The sequence below is a fragment of the Panthera tigris genome, chromosome D1, assembly GCF_018350195.1.
Source record: "Panthera tigris isolate Pti1 chromosome D1, P.tigris_Pti1_mat1.1, whole genome shotgun sequence".
Taxonomy (NCBI): Eukaryota; Metazoa; Chordata; class Mammalia; order Carnivora; family Felidae; genus Panthera; species Panthera tigris.
The window spans coordinates 84,127,082-84,152,443 of NC_056669.1; the positions used below are offsets into that span (position 1 = coordinate 84,127,082).

The 25,362-nt window shown below is 40.7% G+C and overlaps 1 protein-coding gene across 3 annotated transcripts in view; it reads right to left on the reverse strand.

Moving 5' to 3' along the window:
* The window catches only part of MPPED2 (metallophosphoesterase domain containing 2), a 173,574-nt gene that overhangs the window by 103,659 nt on the left and 44,553 nt on the right, over nt 1-25,362 (reverse strand). For all 3 annotated transcript variants that reach the window (XM_042959099.1, XM_042959098.1, XM_042959097.1), the window contains exon 3: nt 21,487-21,668. In XM_042959099.1, the coding sequence (XP_042815033.1) occupies nt 21,487-21,668 (182 nt within the window). The remainder of the gene's footprint in view (nt 1-21,486; nt 21,669-25,362) is intronic.

The window sequence follows — 25,362 nt, forward strand, 5'->3', positions numbered from 1 at the left end:
TAGCCTATTGTTACGGGTGATGAGAGCTTGCAGAATAGCATCCCTGAACTTGACAACGGATACTGTCATAAGTAAGAACTGTGGCTGTGAACTGGCAGTAAAGCCTCAGAAGAGCTCATTAAAACCCCAATTATTTAGATCCACCAGGAGAAAATCTGATTTCATAAGACTAAGCTAGATTTCAAGAATCTCAATTTTTTTTAATTTTTTTTTTTTTTTTTTTACTGAGAGGCGACAGAGAGAGTGCACAAACAGGGGAGGGGCAGAGAAAAGGTGAAAGGGAGAATCCCAAGCAGGTTCTGTGCTCTCTGTGCAGAGCCCAATGTGGGGCTCAATCTGACAAACCATGACATCATGACCTGATCATGACCTGATCAAGAATTAGATGCTTAACCGAGTGAGTCACGTGAGCACCCCTCAAGAAACTCAACTTTTAACTATCTGCCTGGAACATTGTGATAAGCAGTCATTTTGAGAAGACATGAACTTGAACTTGGGAAACTGCATGGCTCAAGATCTGGAGGACATACCAGAGGATAAACTGATTTGATCTATTAACTCCTTTTCAAATAGATATGCAAAAAGCTTCATAAGTTAACTCCTATAAGAATGGTGAGATAACCTTAATTCTGTATGGATTAGAATCATAAGCCAAGGTTAATTTGCTTCCTAAATCCTACAGGACACAACAGTTGCATGTGTTTTCCTGTCTTCCTGACTGCCTGCTTCCTATACTGACTCCAACTTTCCCCACAATATGCCAAGAACCTCCACAACAGACATAGAACAGTCTACAATGTGAAGGAAACTTAAAAATCCCACCAAGCCAAGGTGAGAGTCATTTCAGGAACTTTCTAATGGAGATATTTGAAAGTGTGGATTGGTTATCAAGAGTTAAAATAAAGCAGGCATACGTTTCACTACGGCAATTTTCTGTCTACCACGGAGAGCATGAACATGACCAAAGAGCAATGACACTAAACCATGAATCTCCTCACCCTACAACATGGCAGACATTACTAATCAATCATAACATCTTTCCCACTGAGTCTGGAAGGGGCATGAAGACCCTTCCTAACAAAGTGCTTCAGGGCTGGAAATCCCTAAGAACATGAATAAAAATTAAGATATCTCACTGATAGATCAAAAAAATGTGAAAATATGCATTCATTTCTCAGGACATTCATCTGGCGCATCCAAATCTCGCTATTATTATTTCTGTAGCTCCTCGTTTCTTGTTCCTAAAGAGCACTTGGATAAATGTTTGCTGAATTCATTTAATTTTTTTCTACTACTTTGGCCAAAGGATTTAACATTTCCCTAACAGGAATATTAAACTCAGCAGAGCCCATGAAACACTGGAACCAAAACAGTTAATTAGCAAGTCACCAAGACTGGAGCAAGAAGCAGGAGGCAGAGCTTAGAAAGCTGCCCATTTTTCTTGTAATAAAGAAAATAAAGACAGTAATTCTAAGAACATTTATTAACCCCCCAGTATGGGTAATTGCCATCAGATGTGGGTCTGTCAGTCTTGCATTAACATAAGCTACTGCATCTTGGTTTTCAATGGCACAGTAATGCCCATGATACTGCAGATAAGTGCTAACGCTGGAGTTTTGAGAACCAAGCCCTGTGTCCAGCAAATGCTTTTAAAAGAATTTCACTCTCAATGGTTGCTTGCCCAGAGAAATTCATTTTATGTTTAAAAAAAAAAAGTAAGAAAGAAAACAAGGAGGCATTCAATTGAGCAAGCATTTTCTTAACTCATTTTAAGATAATCTCTTGCGTTCACCAACAATTTCTCCAATGGGTGGAACCACAGAAAGAGACTTTGTATGGTTTGGCTGCATGTTTCATTCTATATTGGTGTATGACCTAAAATAATGGAATGGTGATAAAACAAAAAAAGAAAGGCTTTATAATAGTCAGGACACGCCGACCAATTTTAAATTGAATTACACAGCCTGCTAATCTTTATGATGGGATAAAATTTCTTTCAACATTATGCATTATACTAAAATTTGCAGCACTTCCCCCTCCCCACTTCTCGAGCTGAGGGCCCCCCACGCACACCTCCCCAGTGATAAAGCTTCTTTTCAACCCCAAAAGCATTGTTCCTGCTGACTGGGAAGGCAGGGCCCAGCTTGTGCAAGATTTCATTTTTATAGCTATTGTTAGTTGGTGTGCATCTATATTTCACACCAGGGTATATACAAATGGTATTATGAACACTGGGCATCTTTTCCTAATGCCCACAAGCACACATTTTTTAAAAAGGATAGATTCGAACATATACATATATGGTGAAAGAGATTTTTAAAACCAGTAATATCAAGGAGCTTTGTTAAATTTTAGAAAAGGATGTGCAGAACACCATACATGCTGCATATGTGATAAAGAAGGCAGCCTGCAGAAACTCTGAACTATCCAAGTCCAGAAGTGGGAGTCACCCCACTGAAGTATGAGCCTGTCTGTCTGGGCTGTGTTCTTGCTCATTTGGCATGTTTCTCTCTCTTTAGGTGCTGGAGCAGGGTACTAATGTGAGGGGAAAGAGCTTGTTCCAAAAGTTCAACCCTGCTCACCCTGATGAAGAGAATTAAGACAGGGCAGCAAGAACTGTCTGGATTAAGTTTCCTGATCCTTCTCCTCCTGTACAGGGAAAGGGAGTTTCCAAATTTACCTTAGTAAAACCATGTATATTCCCAATACCTTAGACTATGGAATCTTAGTCTTTGAAGCATTTGACTTACTAAAATAAAAATGAAAGACACACCCATGAACACGGAGTTGTGAAAGATTCCTGTTCCCTATCAGTGGGCTATATCTGCAACTTTTTGTTTTTCAGTATCTGCAAGGCACGCAGAAACCATAGGTAAGAAAAAGAACTTTGATCTAGGAAGTACTAAAAGAGTATATGATGAATGATAAGCTACAGAGCAACTACCAGAAACTACTAATAGTGTCTGTTTTAGATATTTCTAGGAATAATAGACATTCTTTTAACTGACACTCAGCAGTCCTTCTGAGACACATGGTGACTGCTGCCCACAGTGCACTGACTAATGGCAGCCACGGTTATCCCTGGTGACACCTATACACCTCTGTTCTCATGTGTGGCATCCCAGAGTCACCTGCATTTCCCCCAAACTAGTTTCTGTCAGCTGTACGTTTTACTATAATTACGTAATACAATTATGTGTTACTTAAAATGATGAAATAGGAACATTAAAAAATGGCATAAATTTGCCGCTGTTCAAGGAGTAAATGACAGCACTTTAAAAAGTGAGGGGAGAGGCACCTGGATGGTTCAGTCAGTTGTCCGACTTTGGCTCAGGTCATGATCTCACAGTTTGTGGGTTCGAGCCCCACTTCGGGCTCTGTGCTGACAGCTCAGAGCCTGGAACCTGCTTCAGATTCTGTGTCTCCCTCTCTGTCTCTTTCTCTCTCTCAAAAATAAATATTAAAAAAAAAGTGAGGGGAAAAGAATCATAAAAATCTAGAAGTATTCGGTACTCAGATTGTTTTGCAAGGATCTTTACGTCTTTCCTTGCCAATAAGTCAACTAAAATGGAAAACGCAATAAATATGATGAATGTTAGGTAAAGATAATAAGTTATACGTGTGATTTGCCCAAGAGAGACAGTGTTGACCTCTAATCACTATGTTCACATCCAAAGGAAAGGCTTCAGTGTGACTGCAGAAGACTGGCCCCAACATATGCATCCGTGTGCTTTAAGTTAAAATAAAAATATTTGGCTACATGTTTATCATTGTCACAGGTTCCTACTTTAGCTGACTTTTTGACTAACTGTACTTTCCAGTCCCTCGCACGCTGGGTTAGGAGGCTTTCACTGGAGTCAGGGCTGCACAAGGACACAGACGTGAAGGTAGCCATCCCTGACCCTCATGAGGCCTTCTCAAAGAACAAAACATCCAGAAGCAAAAGCTGTATCAGCATTACAAACATGTAGACAGACATGTATTTTTGGTTTCTACCTATTTTTATAGGAAAATCACAACTTTCCTCCCCTCCAGAGTGCTAAATATGCAAGTTTAAAGATACATTTGTCACTTCATATACCAGTCATTTTCAGGCTCTGTGGTTACATTACTTTCTGAATCCAGGCTTTCTGTGAAGAAAAGATTCATAAAATGAAAAATATGAAAATATGCAATGAGAAAATGAAAATACCAGTTTTCTTTCCCTAAATTAAGAAACTTATAAATGACAGCTTCTTACACAGTACTAACTACATGCAGTGCTCATCCTTTGCCACCACCACCACCACCATCATCACCATCACCACCACAATTACCACCATCATCATGATTACCACCACCACCATCACAATCACTACCACCACCACCACCAGCATCATCACCATCACCACCACCACCACCACCAACAACAACACCATCATCATGATTGATCACCACCACCACCACAACCACCACCAACATCATCACCATCATCAGAACCACCACCACCACCATCACCACCATCACCACCACCACCAGCATCATCACCACCACCACCACCACCATCATCAGCATCACCACAATTACCACCATCATCATGATCACCACCACCCCATCATCACCACCACCACCACCATCACCACGGTCACCACCACCACCACCACCAGCATCATCACCATCACCACCACCACCACCACCATCACCACCATCATCATGATCACCACCACCACCATCATCACCACCACCACCACCACCACCACCATCACAATCACTACCACCACCACCACCACCACCAGCATCATCACCATCAACAGCACCACCACCACCATCACCACCATCATCATGATCACCACATCACCACCAGCATCACAATCACTACCACCACCACCACCACCATCACCACCATCATCATGATCACCACCACCACCACTACCACCACCAGCATCATCACCATCATCAGCACCACCACCACCATCACCACCATCATCATGATCACCACCATCACCATCACCACCACCACCACCACCACCACCATCATCACCATCACCACCACAATTACCACCATCATCATGATCACCACCACCACCATCAGCAGCACCACCACCACCATCACCACCATCATCGTGATCACCACCACCACCATCATCACCACCACCACCACCCCCACCATCACAATCACTACCACCACCACCACCAGCATCATCACCATCACCACCACCACCAACAACAACACCATCATCATGATCACCACCACCACCACAACCACCACCAACATCATCAGCAGCAGCAGCACCACCAATACCATCACCACCATCATCATGATCACCACCACCACCATCATCACCATCACCACCACCACCACAATTACCACCATCATCATGATCACCACCACCACCACCATCATCACCACCACCACCATCACAATCACTACCACCACCACCACCACCACCAGCATCATCACCATCATCATGATCACCACCATCACAATCACTACCACCACCAGCATCATCACCATCACCACCACCACCACCACCACCATTATCACCATCATCAGCACCACCACCACCATCATCGCAATCACTACCACCACCACCACCAGCATCATCACCATCACCATCATCACCATCACCACCACCACCACCATTATCACTATCATCAGCACCACCACCACCATCATCGCAATCACTACCACCACCACCACCAGCATCATCACCATCACCATCATCAGCACCACCACCACCACCATCATCACCATCACCACCACCACCATCATCGCAATCACCACCACCACCATCATCACCACCACCACCACCACCACCACTACCATTACCACCACCACCACTATAACCACCCCCCCACCACCACCATCACCACCATCATCATGACCACCACCACCATCATCATCACCACCACCACCACCATCATCATCACTATCACCATCACCACCACCATCACCAAGACTACTGCCCTCTGCTCCTGTTCCAGGAGCAATTCCAGATTCAGGTGATAAACCCACAGGGCTTTGATACACTGTGGGCAATGAATCGTGATTGGCTGTGTAGTATGAAATTATTTAGTCAGTAGGTTAAGCATTAGACAACCTTGTCAACATTGTACAGAGAAATGAAAGCTCACAGGCTGTCTGGCTTACAGTCTGATATCTGTCCTCACAGGGGAGTTTAGTCTTCTCAAAAGAGAAAGAAAATTTACCTCCCAACCTTATATTCAAACCAAGGAGAAAAATTCAAAGTAGAGGGTAATTAAGATTCATATAAGTGGCAGGGAGAAAGGAGAGAAAACTGTTTAATTGTGCAACTTTACCCCATAAGAGGATAAAAAATGTGTTATTTCCTTCCTGCTCCTGAAATTTCAATAGAATATAAGGAACAAGTCGGGAAAAAAGTTTATTTCAGTTTCATAAGGCACACAAACTTGTTGTAATAACATCTAAATCTGGTAGATCAATAATGCATGTGATAGTTAGCTGCTTAATTATTCATTTTGGATATACCAAATAGGGCTTTAAAACAAACTCCAGATGTGGATAGAGCTAGGAAATACAGGCAGTGTAATAAAAAATAAAAGTCATTTTTTTCCCCAATGTAATTCTTTTACGGAGCATTGTAAAAATCTCCTCTAATTTTCAAAATTAGAAAGAGACACTCTGATTAAGAACTTTATATATAAGGGTGCCTAGGTGGCTCAGTCAGTTAAGCATCCGACTTCAGCTCAGGTCATGATCTCATGGTTGGTGGGTTCGAGCCCCGCATCAGGCTCTGTGCTGACAGCTCAGAGCCTGGAGCCTGCTTTGGATTCTGTGTCTCCCTCTCTCTCTCTCTCCCACTCCCCCACTCACACTCTATGTCTCTCTATCTCTCAAAAATAAACATTAACAAAAGGAACTTTATATATATATATATATTTTTTTTGACAATTATGTGTTTTACAGACTATTACAAGTGCTAAAATCAAATGCCCTATATATCCCATTTCAAAATACGTACATAAAAAGGGCATATATCACAATATAAAAACATCACAAGGTGACAAATAAAAATAAATGCTAGCATAAGAGCAGTAATCAAAGATATGTGATAAAAAAAAAGATTGTTGACAAATCAAAACAGAAGACTACTTGAAGGTTGCCGTATATGGTTGAAAAAGTTGTTGACTGAACAAAAGCAGCAGCCAAAGAGAGGAGTAGGAGCTGTGTGCCATTCAACAAACACGAATTCATCAGGTCCAGGGGACACCTCTTTACACTTGGTACAAAAGCACCTCACATACAAGCAGCAGCCCTAATCAGGAATAACATATTGGAAAACCTAAAACATTTCTAAACGAGAGTGCAAACTACTCCTGTTTCCTTCCCTAAGTAATAAAATAGATAAACAACAAGAAGAATAAACAAAATCAAAGCCAGGTGTAGAGATCTAACTGTGAGTTTCGAAATGAACCCCCGTTTTAGGCTAAACTATAAATGCCTACTAACCAACCGTCTTTGAAGGAATCCTTCAACCCACAGCTCTGGAATGTGTCTTCAAGTTTCCAAAGGACTAACTCAGTCAGGCCAGAAACACCCAGAGACTCTGAGTGTAGAAGTTTCCAGTACCAGATTATTAAGACGCTTGATCTCATACTTAACACATTCTGCCCAGCAGCAGTCTAGCAGCCTTCCATCAAACAACCTAGTTTTTTTAGTTCATTGTACCTTGCAACTTCTCTGAAACTTGACATTAGATTCAAAGTAAGAAGTATAAAAATGTTAACTGAAAAATGATTAATAAACTGGGGCCACCCATGGGTGTGAGAAGTGCTGTCTATACATTAATGGGCCTTCTGGTACTTCACCTTGAACTCCACTCCACTTTCTGCTCCTGAGGCTAATGGCCTGCCCTGCATGCAGGACTGGCCGTACTGAATTACGTGGGCCAGGCTGCCATTATGTCCTCTTCTCTTTCATCTTCCTTGCACAACTCCAAATGAACATGTGTAGGGTGAGCTAATGATTTGCTACGTATCTCTGATGAGTACTATATTATTTGCATCATAATATTTTCATTTCTTCCCCCTGCACATAATGCCACGTTGACAGCAAGGTCAGTTAAGTTACTATAAGGGATTTTTAATGAAAACAATTATAAATTTAAAATAACTGTGTTTAAAGCACTTAACAGTCACTAGGGTCAAGTGATTACAGCAGTTACAAGACCCATGGGACATGTTCACACCAAAACAAAGTGAATAAATTACCTCAGCTGGCGCATGTAATCACTAAGTGACCACAGGGGTCAGGCAGAGTGGAACCCTGAACACTTTCACGCAAAACCAATAATGAAAATTTATCAGTCAAAAGGAGGGGGGGGCATTGGGGGAACATCAAGAATTAGTGCATGCAGTGATAGACTGGAAGCAGACCTGACTCTCCATGCCACTTGAAGGGCCAGGAAAATGACATTTGAAAACCCAGGGGACAGCTGGAAAAAAAGATTCCAGGAAACAATACACAGGCAGGCTGGGAGGGGATAGGAGAGCTAAAGTGGAAGTGATCTATGCAGTATCAGCAGGTTCAAAGCCATACCAAGTTCAAAGCCATACCAAGGGTCACTTTAGTATAAAGATGAATGTCCTGATCCAGAAACCTGTGGTTGGATCTGGAAATGTATTCGGAGACTGCAATGTAAGACGATGAGGGATGTGATGTTAATAAAACGATCATCTCTAACATTTACATGGCACCTCATATCTTCTGAGGATGTACCTATTTCCCTTTGTTGTAGAGAAGAGGTGGCTGAAGGTCAGGGAAGCAACATGTTTTGTTCATGGAAGTACAACTAGTAAGTGAAGAAAACCAAACTTTTATCAAGGAGTCCCTATGAGCTCAAGATTCCACTGGAGTGTGCTCTCAGAAGACTCATAATCAAAAGAGGAGACAGGAAGCCCTAAAGTGATGTGTGCTCATGGTCTGAACACAGTATACAAGGGGGGGGGAAGGGGTAACTACCAAGTGGGAAGGCAGGGCAGTTTCCCAACAGAGGTAACCTTTGAGTTGGGCCTTAAAGAATGAGCAAGAGCTCACAAAAGAAAGGAAGAAGACTGGCAAGCAGTGGGATCAACAGGAACAAATATTCAGTTATTTAGCAAAGATTTATTGAGTGCTTACTATGCATCCAGCACTGTCTGGGACCCCATCAGTGACAGGGAGCAAAAAGACAGGCCCACTGTTCTCACAGAGCTTGCTTTCATTCATTTATCTGTTCTCTCAGTGCACATGTTCTGAGAAGCTCCCATGTGTCAGGAACTACTGTAGGTATAGAGAATACAGTGGTAAACAAGACAAGTCCAGACCCTCATGGAGCTTGCCTTCAGTGGAAGAAGAACAATAATACAACACAGAAGTAGGAAAAATAAGATCTTACCTAGGAGGTGGCATTTGAACAGAGACCACCCCCCAGACCAAAGAAACTAAGTACAAAGGTTCAAGGTGGGAACACCATGGACCAGAACATGGCTGTGGTCAGAGAAGGGGGAGCAAGGGAGAAAATGATAAGACAGAAGCCCAAAGAGCTAAGGAGAGAGCAGACAGAAGTATGGAGGGGAGTGAGGCTGGAGAGATAGATTACACCGGTTCATGAAGAGCCTTAAATATCACAATGGACTGCATCCCATCAGTTAATGGTTAGTAAAATACATTCCACAAAATATCAGTCTGGTGGGAAACCTCATGGAAAAGGCCTCTGGGCCTCCATCTCTGCATCCGTAAAAATGGTCATAACAGCATCAACCAACTTGAGTATTGTGGGTATTAAATGAGTTAATTCCTGTGAAGAGTCAGGCAATGGTGAGTGCTCAGTGATACAATGGTGAGTGTTATTATTCATATACGATCCCAAGAAAGATGAATGGCAGGCTGGACCTTGGCAGTTTCTTTAGGCAGAGTGGAGGTCCGAAAGACACTTTCGGTGCCCGGGTTAACGCTAATGTTAATGGGAAGGGGAATTCAGGAGAATGAGCAGCAAGATTTGGAGAAGGTATTAATTCACCGGAGATATACTCGTTTTGAGATGTTTTGTGTACCTTCTGCAATCTATGGCAAAATACCTAGTCACTAGTTACATCCAATTATCTGCAGAGAGAGAAAGAGAGAGAGAGAGAGAGATAAAATCAGTACTCCGCTCCACAAATAAAAATCTCAAAGAATAACAAGAAGCTCCCAGATTTTGGTACATAGAATTAACACAGGAAGACAAGCTGCCTCCCACCAGATAGAAAACAATGACCCTAAATCCTCGGCCCTCCACTAACAACCCTATGCAAAACTGGGTGAGATATTGAAGCGTTCTGAGTTCCAGTTGCCTAAAGAAAAAAGGGAAATCACACTGACAATCAGAGGCTGGATGTCAAGTGCAACGATCCGCTCTTTCATTCCCTTCTGCATTTTCAGTGCCTATCACAAAGCAGGACCTGGCCCTTAGAAGGCAGTTAGAATATATGCAAATAATCTTTTGAGGATGAAGTCCCTTCATGTTCTGGGAGACAAGGATCCTCCTCTAGGATTTAGCAATACCAGCTAATCCTTGAACAACGCAGGGGTTGGAGGGCCAACCCTCCACGCAGTGGAAAATCTGCACATAACTTTGACTCTCTGAAAATTTTAATGACTAACAGCTTATTCTTGACTGGGAGCCTTACCGATAATTTGAACAGTTGATTAACACGTTTAGTATGTATTATATGTATTATAGACTGTATTCTTACAATGATGTAAGCTAGAAAAATGTTATTAAATGTTATTAAGAAAAGCATAAGGAAGAGAAAATAATTTATAGTTCTGTAAAAAATCTGCATAAGTGGACCCGTGCAATTCAAAACCATGCCGTTCTAGGGTCAAATGTACATAATTTGGGGCTTCAGTTTTCCCTCTTCAATAAGATGGTTTGGAAAAGGTGGGAGACATTTTTGTTTCCAACAAACTCCTTTCCAAATTTTTTATTTTAAATAGTGACACAGTTATCATATGGTAAAATTCAAAAGGATTCCCCCTTTTCAGAGAGTGTTTATCCAGCCTTTTCTATTTAGCTGATGAAGTAATGGTGATATGCGTCCTGCCCATGTCTGTTTCTTTTTAAGAGATGGGGATTACTTCAGAAAAGGAGAAACCAGGAAGCTTTAGAACTGAAAGCTGGAAGAAGAGTGGAGTCAATGTCCAGTTCTTATGTTGACTCACAATGACCCTAGTCTGTCCTTCCACATTTCTGGATCTCCATTCATCCATCAGCAAGACATCAGCAATACTGTCTGCCCATATCAACTTCCCTGAACCATTATAAGCATTAATGATCTAATATACTCAAAGGTACTTTGAGTCCTTTGGAGGAAGGATGTCATATAAATTAGAAGCATTATAATTAATGTAATTTAAGAAAATGGCTGGCCATAACAAAGAGAATTAGGTTCACACAGATCACAAATGACCTAGTCATCATGTCCTCAGGTCACTAACGATCCTTCCTAATGGAACAAAATCCAATCTTACTTATTTGAGCATATTCAGTTGTTCTGTGTTTGGGTTCATTTTTCCCCCAAGAACCTTCTAAGTTCTATATCAAAATTGAACTGTGCTTTAAAAGTAATTTTGTCCTTATTGAAAAAATGTTTTATATATAAGCTAGACATAAAGCAATTCACTTTAGGGAAAAAGATTCTTCAATGTAAAAAAGGACAAGTAGATAATAAACATGAATCAACTGTTGTTTGGGTGAAGCAAATACAGTAGTACAGACGAGAAAACAGGCACTTTTAGAAATCCTTCAATCTTCTATTAAGGAGAAAAAAAAGCAAAACCCTAAATAAATTCCTTAAAATAGAGGCTATTAAATAAATTATGACTTTAGAATGATAACTGGGAAAACCAAATTATGAATCAAAAGCTAAAAAGTACAGGATGTCAGGTATTGGTTTTTGTGAGCAGGTTAAAGATTAAGAAACTTCTTTGATATTAAACTCTAAACAATAAGAATCAGGGAATTCTAGGCTCTAAGGAACTTTCTAGCACATTCTCCTCTGTAAATCATGGGAGAAGCATCTTGTTTGTTCTTAAAGCCTCCTAGAAAACTTTTTTTTAAATGTTTATTTATTTTTGAGATAGAAAGAGACAGAGTATGAATGCGGGAGGGTCAGAGAGAGAGGGAGACACAGAATCCGAAGCAGGCTCCAGGCTCTGAGCTGTCAGCACAGAGTCAGACCCGGGACTCGAACTCACGGACCGCGAGATCATGACCTGAGCCGAAGTCAGACGCTTAACCAACTGAGCCACCCAGGCACCCCGAAAACTTCTTTATTAGATATGACTCTTAAGTGGTAATAAAACTGTATCTCTATAAACATTCCAATGAGGCTCCCCTGCTCAAATCATTTCTGAAACTTTTTCATTGGGAACTGCTAGGGACTTCTTTAGGGCATTGTATCACACCATTGTTATGTTTTGTTTTGTTTTGTTTCGTTTTTTAATTAAGGTATACTTGACATATAGCATTATATTAGCTTCAGGTATACAACATAAGGATTTGGTATTTGTATGAAACGCAAAATGATCACCTCGATGAGTCTAGCTGACATCTGTCCCCACACATAGTTGCAAATTTTTTTTTCTTGTGATGAGAACTTCTAAGTAACTTTCAAATATGTAATACTTGTATATAACTATCCTACAGCATACAGTATTGCACAATACTGTATTCCACTGTACTATGTAGCTATACTAGAGCATACAGTATTGTTAACTACAGTTATAACTGTACATTATACAGTTATAATGTTTCACATTATATCCCCATGACTCTATTCTGTTGCCATTATGTCACACCATTATTTTTTATTGCAAATGTGTATCTCAACTTACCCACTTCACAAGCTCCAGTTCCTAATAATTTTGTATTGTTTAAAAAAAGATCAGAAACCTTAAATGTGACCACCGTGCCTAGAAATCATTATGTGTAAGAGTTTAAACAGTAAATTGAAATCTGCCATCAATAATCTGGCTGAAGCCTGGTGTGCTGGAGTTTGTGAAAGAGGAGCCAGTGCACAGGAATGGTTCCCAGAAGGAGGGGCAGCGACACTGGGGAGGAGACGGGGTGTGCCAGATTAAAGATCAGGACAGGAGGGAGATGACAGGACACTGAGACGGAAGGGCAGGAAAAGGGCAGGCCTGGCCCCTCAGGGGTGTAGTTCAGAGGTAATCAGAATCTGAGGAGATGTCTGTGTGTGCTGGACCTGCAGTGTGTGTAAAGGAGACAGGGCCAGGTTTCTGGTGGCCACACGAGGCCAGGGTGCTCACCCTTTCCTCTGCTTCACAGGCAGAATGGGCCACAGGCCAGCAGATCACTATGGCATAAGAGACCATAAGGCCACTTTCCCTGAAGTTCTGCTCTCCCAGGGAGTAAGAGAAACCCACCAACAGGACAGGAAGAAGTCACGGCATGCTGAGTAACATAACAGAACAGGTAACACTTGCTGACCATTCACTAACTGTACGCATTGAGTATCCATTACATAATTTAACCTCGCAGCAATGCTTGTAGATTAGACACACTAAATATAGATACAAATACACAGATACAAACTTTTTTACAGACGAATAAATTGAAAATCACAGAATTAACAATGCTGAGAACAGGATTTAAACACAGAGAGACAAAATCCAGTACTCATACTCTTAACTTTACACCATACCACCTTTTTATACTTCAGCACACACACATGCAATCATATACCACATAATAGGATACATGCCAGCTGTTAATAGAAGTTATCCGTGAACTATAAGATATACTGGTGATCTTATTTTCTTCACTGTACCATTATTTACATTTGTTCACAATGAGTGTGTAAGCTGTCACGATCAGAAGAAAAGAGTTTGCGGTCGTTTTTAAGAAGCCCTCAGAGGATGAAGATTTTCTGCCACTGAAGACATTCAAAACTATGTGACACAAACTTTCAAATACAGTGGAGTATTAGGGAGAAAGCATAGTCTTACCAGAGGGAAATTTGACAATCTAGAATAAAACCACTTTTTAAGGTATGCATCATTTGTAGCAACAATTCTACTACTAGATTTATATAAATATAACTTAAGTTATACAAATATAACTTAAGGACGTTTGCAAGGAGAGCAGGTAGGATGTTTGTCACATCAGTCCAGATAATAAAAGAATGAAGACCAGGGCACCTGGGTGGCTCAGTCCATTGAGCACCTAACTCCTGATTTTGGCTCAGGACATGATCCCAGCGTCGTGGGACAGAGACTTGTGTTGGGCTCCTTGCTGAGTGTGGAGCCTGCTTAAGATTCACCGCTCGCCCCCGCCCCCCCCCCGCCTGCCCCTCTCCCTAACTCACGCTCACACACTTTCTCTCTCTAACTAAAAAAAAAAAAAAAAAAAAAGAAAAATGAAGACATCTTAGGTGTCCAGTAACAGAGATCTGGCTAAATAAACCAGAGAGCACGCACACACACAGCAGAATGCTATGCTAATGCAGAGCACAATGTGTTAATTTTTTTTAAGTTACAGGATAATATGCACAGTTCTATTAATTTTTAAAAATAGTCATTAAACAAAAAGCCCTTAAAGGGTGAATATTTGCCGCTATTGAGAATATTCAAAACAGAAATAGAAGGCGGAAAAATTTCTCTCAAATTCCATAACCAAATAGTAATTACTCTGAAGACTGGATTACAGAGGGATGTATATTTTCTACTTTGCATACATCGAACACTTGAATTTTTATACTATATGTGTGTTGTATTTATATAGAAAATATTCTTTTTTGGGAAAAAGTGTTTTAGTCATATTTATTGATGTGGAGAGTTATTTGTGATACTTTAAGATGAAAAGACACTATAAAACAGTACTAATATAAATTGCTATTTTGGTAAAAGGTGTGTGTGTGTAAATACCAACAGAAAACATTCTATAAAGATTCACACTAAAATGTTAACGGTGGTTATTTCTGGCCATGGGTAATTTTGTTTTCTTCTTTCACTTATCTCTATTTTCTAAGTTATCAGGCATGAACATGTATACAATGTATTATAAGAATAAAATAAATAACCCACCCAGACTGTGAAAATTTCTCCTAAAGACCAGCTCCAAAACTCTGGGCCAATAGCAAGATCACTGGAAAAGGGACTTAGTCTCCCAATGGGATTCTTCTGAAAGAAGCAAAATCAATTTACACATCTATTATCTGTGATGTTTGTTACAGCCACACTCTGTTACAACCATGTCTAATACAATGCTCCTGCAAATATGAATAACCTTCTTAACATTTTCCTTGGGAACATTTTCATTCTTCTTCTCAGGCCTAGGGAAACTGAAGCTAAAAGCTATTACATAACCACCAAGACCAAGGAAAAGTCATAATGAAAAGTTCATGGCATCGGCATTGGCACTGTGCTAAAAGGGATTCTGATAGACTAGACCATTCTATGTAAACTTCTGGCTGAAAGAATAGGCCACCCAAGAACTCTGTCTAATTTTAATAGGAAACGAAACAACAGCAAAACCTTTCTAAATATTTCTGCACAGTATAGAAGGATCATTAACAATAGCCAACCAGTTGTTATAAATACTTTGAGGAGGAAGAGAAAGAAAAGGAAGGGAGGGGAAAGACACTGCACATACAGAACTACAGAATTTTAAAGTTTAAGCCACAAGTCCAGGCAGAAAAAAAGTCTTGCATCTTTCTGTTCATGCATTCATTCCACGATTCAACAACCACTTCTGGGAACTATGTCTTAGGCCCTATACTCAGAACTGGGTATACAAAGAGCTCCCATTAGGCACATGCTTTTGTCTAGTAAGAAAGAGATGAGTAAACAATTACAGAACAACCATGAATGTGCAACACGCATATGCCATAATCAAGAAGTACCAAAAATATCCTGAAGAGGTGAGGACAGCAGGGATGAAATCAAGTGGACAGTGAAGAACACTTAAGAATATCAAAGAGGCACAGGTTGGAAGAGCACAGGGGCAAAGCGAAGGAAGACCACACATGGCCCAATGCCTCACAAAATGTACCTTTAGGCACATCAGTGGTTCAGAATTTACTACCAATAAAAATAATAGCATTATAACTAGCAAGTATTTTATAGTTGGCAAGTTTATTTTTAAGCCACTTCTGTGATCAGCAGGCATTTGTGCCAAGAAGGAAAAGAAAATGCTATAATGGTTGAGTGGCTAGGTTCCTAGTTCAGCTCACCAAAGGCTATTCATTGGTGACATTACCTGTAGCATATCTGACCTCACATAGTAATGGGACAATAGGATTTAACTATTACTTTAAAAAGAATTTCTTTGGGAAAGATGTATCCGTCTCTCTTTCCCACAACTCTGCAGTCCCTGGAAATAAGAAGCCACATGTCTCCCTGACCCTGGGCTGGTTCCCTTGAAGACAGCCCCACAGGTGGCAGCTGGGTAGGGAGAAGGGTGGGTGTTTTGGGAGATGGAGAACTGGGGTGTCTGATCCACCAGACTTGGGACAAGTGAAAAACAGGATTCTGGTGCCTCCCTCAGGGTGGCAGAGATGGAAATTTGAAGTTTTATTCTCCAACCCATGGCAGAGATTTCAGAGGAAAGGGGCTAACAGGGCAACAGCAGCAGCTGTCAGAATATACTGGTGTTTTTGAATTCAAGTGCTACTAAGTGGGAAAGATCTGCCCACAGAAGTAAAGATTTTCAGGCTCCAGTCAGTGGCTATTCATTTCAAGGACTGAATGAGTGCGATGAAATGCTAATGTCACAACATAATTTAGACATCCCTTGGAGTTTATGTGTCTGGCTGCATCTTCAGTATTCTTTATATTTACTTTCTTGTAAGTTACTGCTATCGAAATTGTCTACACCAAATGGTAAGAATGCTTCTCCACCTCATAACACCCTCCCACCAGCCAGCTCACATACAGAGGCAGTTTTAACGTGACATACACCCACCTTAGACCCTCAGCCTCCACATGTGTGAGTGTATGTGTTAAGGGAGGCAGTTAATCAAAAAACCACCATTTCACCCAAGATATGGTCCCTCCAGCAGGGATCCTAAGCCCCAGATTGGGAATAGAGAAAGACAGGAGGACACGCTTAGAAAATGGAATCTGATGGCCTCAAGTTCAAATCCTGAGGTTATCTCCTAGTTGCTGTGATCATAATCATAGATGAGTGAACTTCAAGTCTCAGTTTCCTCATAAGTACAAAAGAAGCTAATACTAGCTTGCTCATAAGTAATAGAAGCTACTTCATCACTTATTGTGAGGACTGCATAAATGATATATGTAATTTGGGGATGAAGAACAGGTATATACACAAATAATACATGTTAGTTCAACCCCGCTCCCCATTCTAGTTCTAGTCCCCATGTGGCCATTTATTATCTCAGTGACCCTGGGTAATTCATGTGCTCTCCAACCTCAGTTTCCCCTTCTCTCAAATTAGAAGCCAGGAGCTCTGAGGGCTCTAAAAGTCCTAGAGTTCAGTCCAGTAAGGGAGGCTTGTTTTTGGTTTCTACTCTTAACACTCTTTGGTGCTCCCTCTTACAATCTTGATCATTCTTTAAATCCATGGTGCCAGTCCCTTCTGATTTTGGGATATTTTGCCTCTGGCTCTGTTGTCTTCCTCTACCTTATTTGTTGAAAGTTGTCTACAGGCCAGGGCTGTGTTAAGACTAGTCCACACTTGGGGCGCCTGGGTGGCTCAGTGAGTTGAGCATCCCACTTGGGCTCGGGTCATGATCTCACAGTTTGTGAGTTCGAGACCCCTGTTGGACTCTGTGCTGACAGCTCAGAGCCTCGAGCCTGCTTCAGATTCTGTCTCCTTCACTCTCTGCCCCTCCCTCGCTTGCATTCTGTTTCTCTTTTTCTCTTTTTCTCTTTCTCTCTCTCTCTCAAAAATAAACATTAAAAAAAATTAAAAAAAAAAAAAAAAGAATGGTCCAAACTTTATCACAGAGTGCATATGCACAACCACCATGGGGTATATTATTACTATACCCACTTTACAGAAGAGAAAAAGCAAGGCTCAAGAGTTAAACAACTTATGAAAGGTAGGGAATTCAAAACTGGTTCTTCCCAGCTGCTTGTTATCTTTACATGGTATATTACATTTCCAAGTTTGACTGTACCTAGTTTGAGCTCTATCTTCTTATGACCATGTGCTGTGCTAGCTTACCTCATAAATCACTTTGTATTAATAACTGGGTGTTACACCTGCCAGGTGGCCTATGTCCAAATTAACCAGGACCCATCATCTCTGAACCAATAGGAAATTCTCAGGTCCTGCAGCTGGTAGGTCAGGGTGAGATTCAAGACTAGTAGGACTTAAATACATCTTTCAAATAACAGCATATGGTCAAACAGCTACTCAACTTCCAAATGAAACTGCTAGAAACTACTGTGTTTTAGTTCAAGCCTAAAGTGCAAGCTTACCAGCTGCTTCAAAAGCCTACTCTTAATAGCACAGAGTGGTAACAGAAAAGGGCTCGCACTTTGGGATCAGACAACCCCAGGTTGACTAGCCAAGTGAACCTGAGTGGATTTCTTAACCTCTCTGGGCTTATCTATTAAATGATGTTGGGTAAGATAACCCACCTTAGCCTCAGGTTCCCCATCTGCAAAATGGGATAACATTTACAACCTTATAGGGATGGCATGAGGACAGAAGGAATGCTTGGCCTTGTAGTACAAACAGATTAGTCCGCTGGAGAATAAGGGAAGCTGGTGGGATGATCAGATCGTTTCCAATCATTGAGGTAGTCTCGAGCAGAAAGTTTGGAAATGAATTAGAGGTTCACTGAACTTGAAGGGCCTGCCAAGATCTGTAAAGACTCATGCCAGTGAGAGTTGGATGCCTTATTCTGACAAAAGCCCTAGACTGATGTAACCCTTGCCTCCACTCTGCTAGGTCATCTGGCAGCAGTTGCTAGCAGCACTTTTTTCAGGTGAAAGGCTTCCGTTGAGCCAAGTGGTAGAGTGTAATCTCACATCATCTCTCATTCTTCAGCACCATAAGGCAGCAAGGGTAACTGAGCTATTCTGGGCCTTCCCTGTGAGATCCCAACTTTATCCATAGCCCATGGGCTCCCTTTGGCCTCATGTTCTGAAGCCTTTTCTGAGACATCTTCCTTCTGCCTCACAAGATCAGAGGCGACATGTGAAGACAAGGAACTGATCGTGCAAATGGACCTCAGCATTTTATTTCCTTATCATTTTATTTCCTTAGTTACGGCACATTTCCATTTACAGAGTACTTTCCCTTATAAAATCTCCCAGTGTTTACTTCTAATCTACTAAATAACTCCTCTGACCTCTTCTTGTTTTTACCCTTTAAATATCTGTTGATGGTCCATTCACCACATTCCCCATTCAATTATTAATGGCCCACAAAAACTTACTAGCAGCAATCATTTACTGATTAATCTGCACAACAATCCAGAAAGACAGGTAGTATTAATCCTTAGTTCTGCAGAGGGAAACCAAGGGGAAAAGAGAGGTTAACTCAGTTGCCCAAGGTCAGTGGCTAAACAAGATTATAACCAGGATCTATCCCGTCTTGTATCTCTGTAAACACTTCCCACAGAGCTATTCCCTTTCTTTCCAATCAACATGGTCAAGGCAGCTAGATCATTCCTGTGTTTCAGTTTCACAGAACAGTTTTGAACTGTCAAGATTCAACCTCAAGTAATTTTGCCTGCAAACAGTCCATAAATAAAAGTTGCTAAAATTAAGAGATAACAGTACTTGAAAGCCAATTTTACAAAAGCAAAAGATGAGTAAAAAGATCTGGATTATAGACCCAGCTCTGTCACAAGGAGACTCTGAGAGTCCCATAACTTCTCTGTATCTCTGAGTTATCTATAAAAATGAGAGTATGCTGAATGTTATTTAAGGTACCCTGCTGTTTGAGATGACGCAATAGCTACTAAAAGAGCATGAAATATAAAGCTCCAATATCCAACGCTGCCGAGATCATGGTGAAATCAGTATATCCATTCATTGCTAATGAAGTACAGAGCTACAATCCCCTTGGAAAGCAAGACATCAACATACAGCAAAAACCATGAAGAATTTCATGTCCTTTTACTTGGTAATTTAACTCCTACAGTGTTTTACCCTAAGAAATAAATCAATAGAAGCCAAAAGACATACACAAATGAAAATGCAAATTTCAGTGCCAGCAATCAGAGGAAAAATTACCAATTTCAATATTCATTTTTAGAGGGATGTCTCATTAAATAAACCCACAGAACCATATTAATGTCATGTTGCTATTTAAAAGGATGAACGTGAAAATTATGCAAAGTCATTGAAAACCATGTCAATACTATTAAATGAAAGTAGCCAGAAGTAAAAGAGCAGGTATGTACTCTGATGTCAACTACATAAAATGTGGATAGATGTGCAAGGTCACGGGAAAACTCAAAATAGTCATGTCAGTAGTTAGGCTTATTTTTTTGAAATATTTTAAGTGTTTTTAATGAATGTTGTTTTTCCATTAACAAATACATTTTATCATTTCATCAATTATTTAAAATTTTCTCAACCCCTGCCTTAATTTAGCTTGATGGAAAATGAATTTTAAACTTTCTGCCTAAATCTCCTGAGTAATTTTTATTGGCTGACGTATTATTCATGACATTATTCTTCCAGAGTGATTTCTGCTCTTTACTATATAATTCTTTAGTGTCTTCAGAGATTCTAAAATCTCAGAACCCCTGCCTTCTTTCCCTCACCTAAGAGGATTCTTTAAAAGATGTGTCATCTAATCTAGCTATGAATAACTCCATGATTGCCTTGCAATGCTAATATTTGGCAACTGCCTGACCCAGCAGCCCATATCTTTCCATAACCTCGACCTGCGGGTGCCCATACAGGAGCCACAAAGTTGCCATTATCCTTTTCTCGGTGTATATAGGATGGATTTCAAGTTTGGGGAGCTTTACAGCAGGACAGCTTATCTTTTCAGGAGTTTTAGGACACCCTCTAGTTCCCTTGGGAAAGTTGCTCCCAAGCAGTACTGGACCCTCCCTTCATATAAGGACTTTCACACCCTCCTTCATTTCTTAGAAATGCTCTCTTACTAGTAGGTCATCTGTACCTCTTTGCTCATAATATCTGGGAAAGATTGCAGAGCCAATGAATTAAAAATATGATTCTAGGTCTCATGTGTGCCAATGAATGCCCTCATTAAAGCAGCATGAGTGAGATGAGATGGGTTTCAAAGCTTTCCGTCCCTTTGCCCCAGAGCCGCTGAGGCCAGGCACTGAAAGGATGCACAGTAAAATTAAATATCTAAAAATTCATCTTTAATTAACAGAATTGGATTAAAGCTAGACACCACCGCATATCATACGAGAAATGGCTGAGCTGGCTTCCAAGTGCTCTAATTCAATTAGGACGCAGTGAGTGACACTCGGACGGGAAAGGTTAATTGGGGGCGCCAGAACGCAATCATTCCTTACCTAACCAGTCATTAAACTTCTTAACCTCTGAGGGCAGTCCCAGCTCGGTGAAATCGCCTGTGTGGAGAAGGATGTCCCCATAAGGCATCTGGATACCATCTGTTCTGGAGTGTGTGTCTGAGATGCAGACAAACCGCGTGTGGCCCGCTGGTTTTGGAGTATCATATGGGATGGGGTCGACCCTAAAGTAGACATAACAGATCCCATAACAGTTAAATATATTAGAACCCTTGTAATTGTCATTGCACATACATATCGATTGTTATCCGTGAACACGCCCAAACTGATGCAAAGGCAGAAGGGCCCGTTGTAACAAGGGAGACTTTGGGGTGCAAAGGAGAAAGCATCACCCATCTACAACTCCACTGAGCAAATTCAAAAAGGCTTACTTACCTGGTAGGAGAATTAAAAGGAAAGGATATCTTACATGTAGGATCAGAAATAACCCAGGAAACTGGCAGAGTGATGAATGGTGAAGTTTAGGGATATTGAACCCCAACTGGGGAAGCAAAATTATGCTATTTTCTCTCATCATGTTCCAATTGATCCCACTCCTCATTAAGAAATGGATAACTACATTTATTCCTTCTTAAACATGCATAACTTAAGCAATGAACTAATTTAGGGAGAACACTCAGCACATGCTTTGCCAACTGAGATGTGGAGAGATCTAGATAGTGCTTATATTTAATTTCCTTTCCACAACCATTCAACACCTGTATCTTCTTGTTTTTGCTAAGTGATTCACAAATCAAACCGTGGGGAGAGAAGGTGATGTCAAAATGGCAGGACTGAAAAGAAAAACATCGACTGTTGAAAGAACTTTGTCAAGCTCCTTCTTTACCACCATGAATTATCTGCAGTCCCAGTGATACCTTAGATCACTTGCAAGACTCCCAATGCCTTGGGCAAAGATTCTATTCAGTACAAATAGTAAGCCTTTTAATGGGTGTGTATAGATCTACATATACATTAATATATGTATAGTTTTAGAGACCTAAGCACTGTGAAATTACACTAGGGCATAAGAATCAAAAGGCAAAATGATCAACCCGAAGCAAAGAAAATGAAACAGAACAGTCTCATTTAATTGAGTGTAACAAAGTGTGCTAAATAAACTTGGTAAAAGAAATGCAAATCTGGCTCTTCAAGCATACAGTTTTAATTATTTAAGGGGTTTGTAGCAGAGTTAAGGATGCTTTAACTATATTAACTCTACACTGACAGCTTCCTTTAATTTCTCTGTAGCAATGTACACTTATTTTGGATTATGGGTGAAAAGAAGCAGTTATAAAGGCAAAGAGAAGGTCACAAGAGAGGCAAATATGCAATGCGGAGATTAGAGTGTGAAACATTAAATAAGGAACAATATTTCATGTCACGGCCCCGCCCATGATCGTTAACATGCAGCAGGGAACACGCTGAAAGCTCAACACAAGATTCCCTATATGTGTTGCCTCTACAGGCTTTGTTTAATTTTTCTTTCTTTTTTCCCCTTTTTTAAAAGAAATGATCTGGTTTAACAATGGCAATTTTAGTGAGGAGAATAAAGACATCAATACACAACCTGGACAGTCTTGGTGGCGTTTCTTTAATGAGTAAATCTTTTAACGTAATTTTCTCTTTGTCACAGAAGAAGGAAAAGAAGGAAGAAAAAAAGAGCAAGAAGAGAGAAGGGGGTGGGGGATTGTGAACTGGTTAATGCAGCGGGTCTAATTGGAAACCCAAAAAGAAAGTTTAACTTCTGCAAAAAATTAATGAATTTTTCCTGTAAAGGTTAGAAATTAATAATGCTATTACCATGGAGAATATTCACTAATCCACTGAGATCTCATGAGTAACCTGGAAACCCTTCTGATGATATGCAGTGTTGACTTTTTTTTATATATATAAAAACGTTTGGTGTCTTCCCTTCCATTACACAGACTCTATTACACTCAGTCTGAGCAGTTCCAGTCTCATCAATATCTCCTGTCTTCTACAAGTAGTTTCCCTGGAGGATGAATGCCTGTTCTCTGAAGCAGAATGCAAGTGAAAAGTTAAAGTGATAGGTAATACTCTCTTCCCACGTCAAGCGTTAAGATCCTCACTGGAACAGGACCGCGCACATTTCAACATTTGGATGAAAATTAAATAAATATCAGCCACTGGGCTTGTAAATATATGAATAAATTCAAATATATATATATATATATACACACACACACATATATATGTGTGTGTGGGGGGGGTATATATATATATATATATACCCCCCCCCCACACACACACACGTATCTACATAAATACATCTTTATTTTCCAGTTCTCATCCTAAGGCTAACCTATAGACACAGTCCCTATTTCTTCTTTTCCATAACTCAGCTAAGCTACAGGTACAACTACTACATCAAAATCCTTTACTAATCCATCAGAATTTATCAGACAGACATACCTTATAGTTATCATTTTCAATTTACTAAACAGAAAGTAGTACAGATATAACCCCCTCACTGTGAGCAGGCCCCTATTCTATGACTTCTTCTCAGCGTTAAGAAGCAAATCAACACATGGTACATAATCTGTTTCCCATCTTAGTTCTATACTAGGCAATAACTTTCTTCTGAGCCTACTGATTGGACCACCTGTCAATTTCTAAGTGGCTTCCACTTCCTTCCCCACCTTCCCACCTCCTCCAGAGAAACATTCAAATGTCCAACAGAATTGAGAAGAAAGGGAAAAGGGGGAAAATGTGTCTTCCTAGCTGTGAGCTGAAATAAAATGAATCAGAAGTACATAGGAAGGCGCAGAGAAGCCTCACCGGTCAATATCACCAATTTGATATCACCAAAGAGAATTAGGTAGACGCTGAAGACAGTTATGGAGGATTGATTCAAGGGAGAGGCTTGGGGAAGGGAGAGGTATAAAGAAGCAAATGCAAAATTTATATGCATCCTCTGACCCAGAGACACTGATGTCCTTTGTTACCCACAGGATTCCAAACAAGGCAAGAGATGGTTTCAGGAGACAAGACAGCACAGCATGTCAGAGCCATGCTGAAAGATAACATGACAACTATCACCTGGGGGGGGGGGGGTCATAGGAAGGAAGACATTTCCACTCAAAGACATTCCGAGTTGAAAATAAGATGTCTAGTAGAGTAGGCAAGTTGCAGCAGATATAATTAAAGTTGAGACAACCCTCGGGACACTACTATTTCCAAATTGGGCATTTGGTAAATGCTTTGAAAATAAAAGTCAAGGCCATCAAATATTTTCACTATAAAAGTATATCTAAGGGAGACCATGACTACCATTAGAAGATCTACCTGTTCACATGGTGTGAAGACCCTCAGACTACATTTTCCCTCTTAGTTAACTTTTACTGCTTACTGTTTATGCTGCTGACTTCTCAAATGATTGAACATTTCCCCTAAGGCATCATGTCAAGTAGCCTAGCACATAAGTATCTTACCAAGGCAATCTAACCCCCAGAGCCAGATTCAAATATCACAGTGAGACTTGCACGTACATTTGAGTGCACCCCGGGGAAAACAAGAGGACATGGGAAGATGAGAAGAAAACACAGCATCGCAAAATCCCAGAGCCAGACAAAACCTTAGCGGGCATTGGGTTCAATGCTGTATATGAAGCTTGAATTCCTTCTACACCATCTGCCCTGCCTAACTGACACAAGTTTTCTTCCCAAGGTTTTTCAGAGAAGGAGAGCTCCTGGGTTGCCTCCTCTCCCCTCCAGGACCCCTATTCTTGTTTTTTGATACTTCTACTTGGCGAAAAAGTTTCTCGTCCAGGGTCTGCACCTCTGCAAGCGCACAAAAAGCTGAGCCCGGTCCTAAGAGACTTGGCCCAGAACCTGAAAACTAACAATGTTGGCTGAG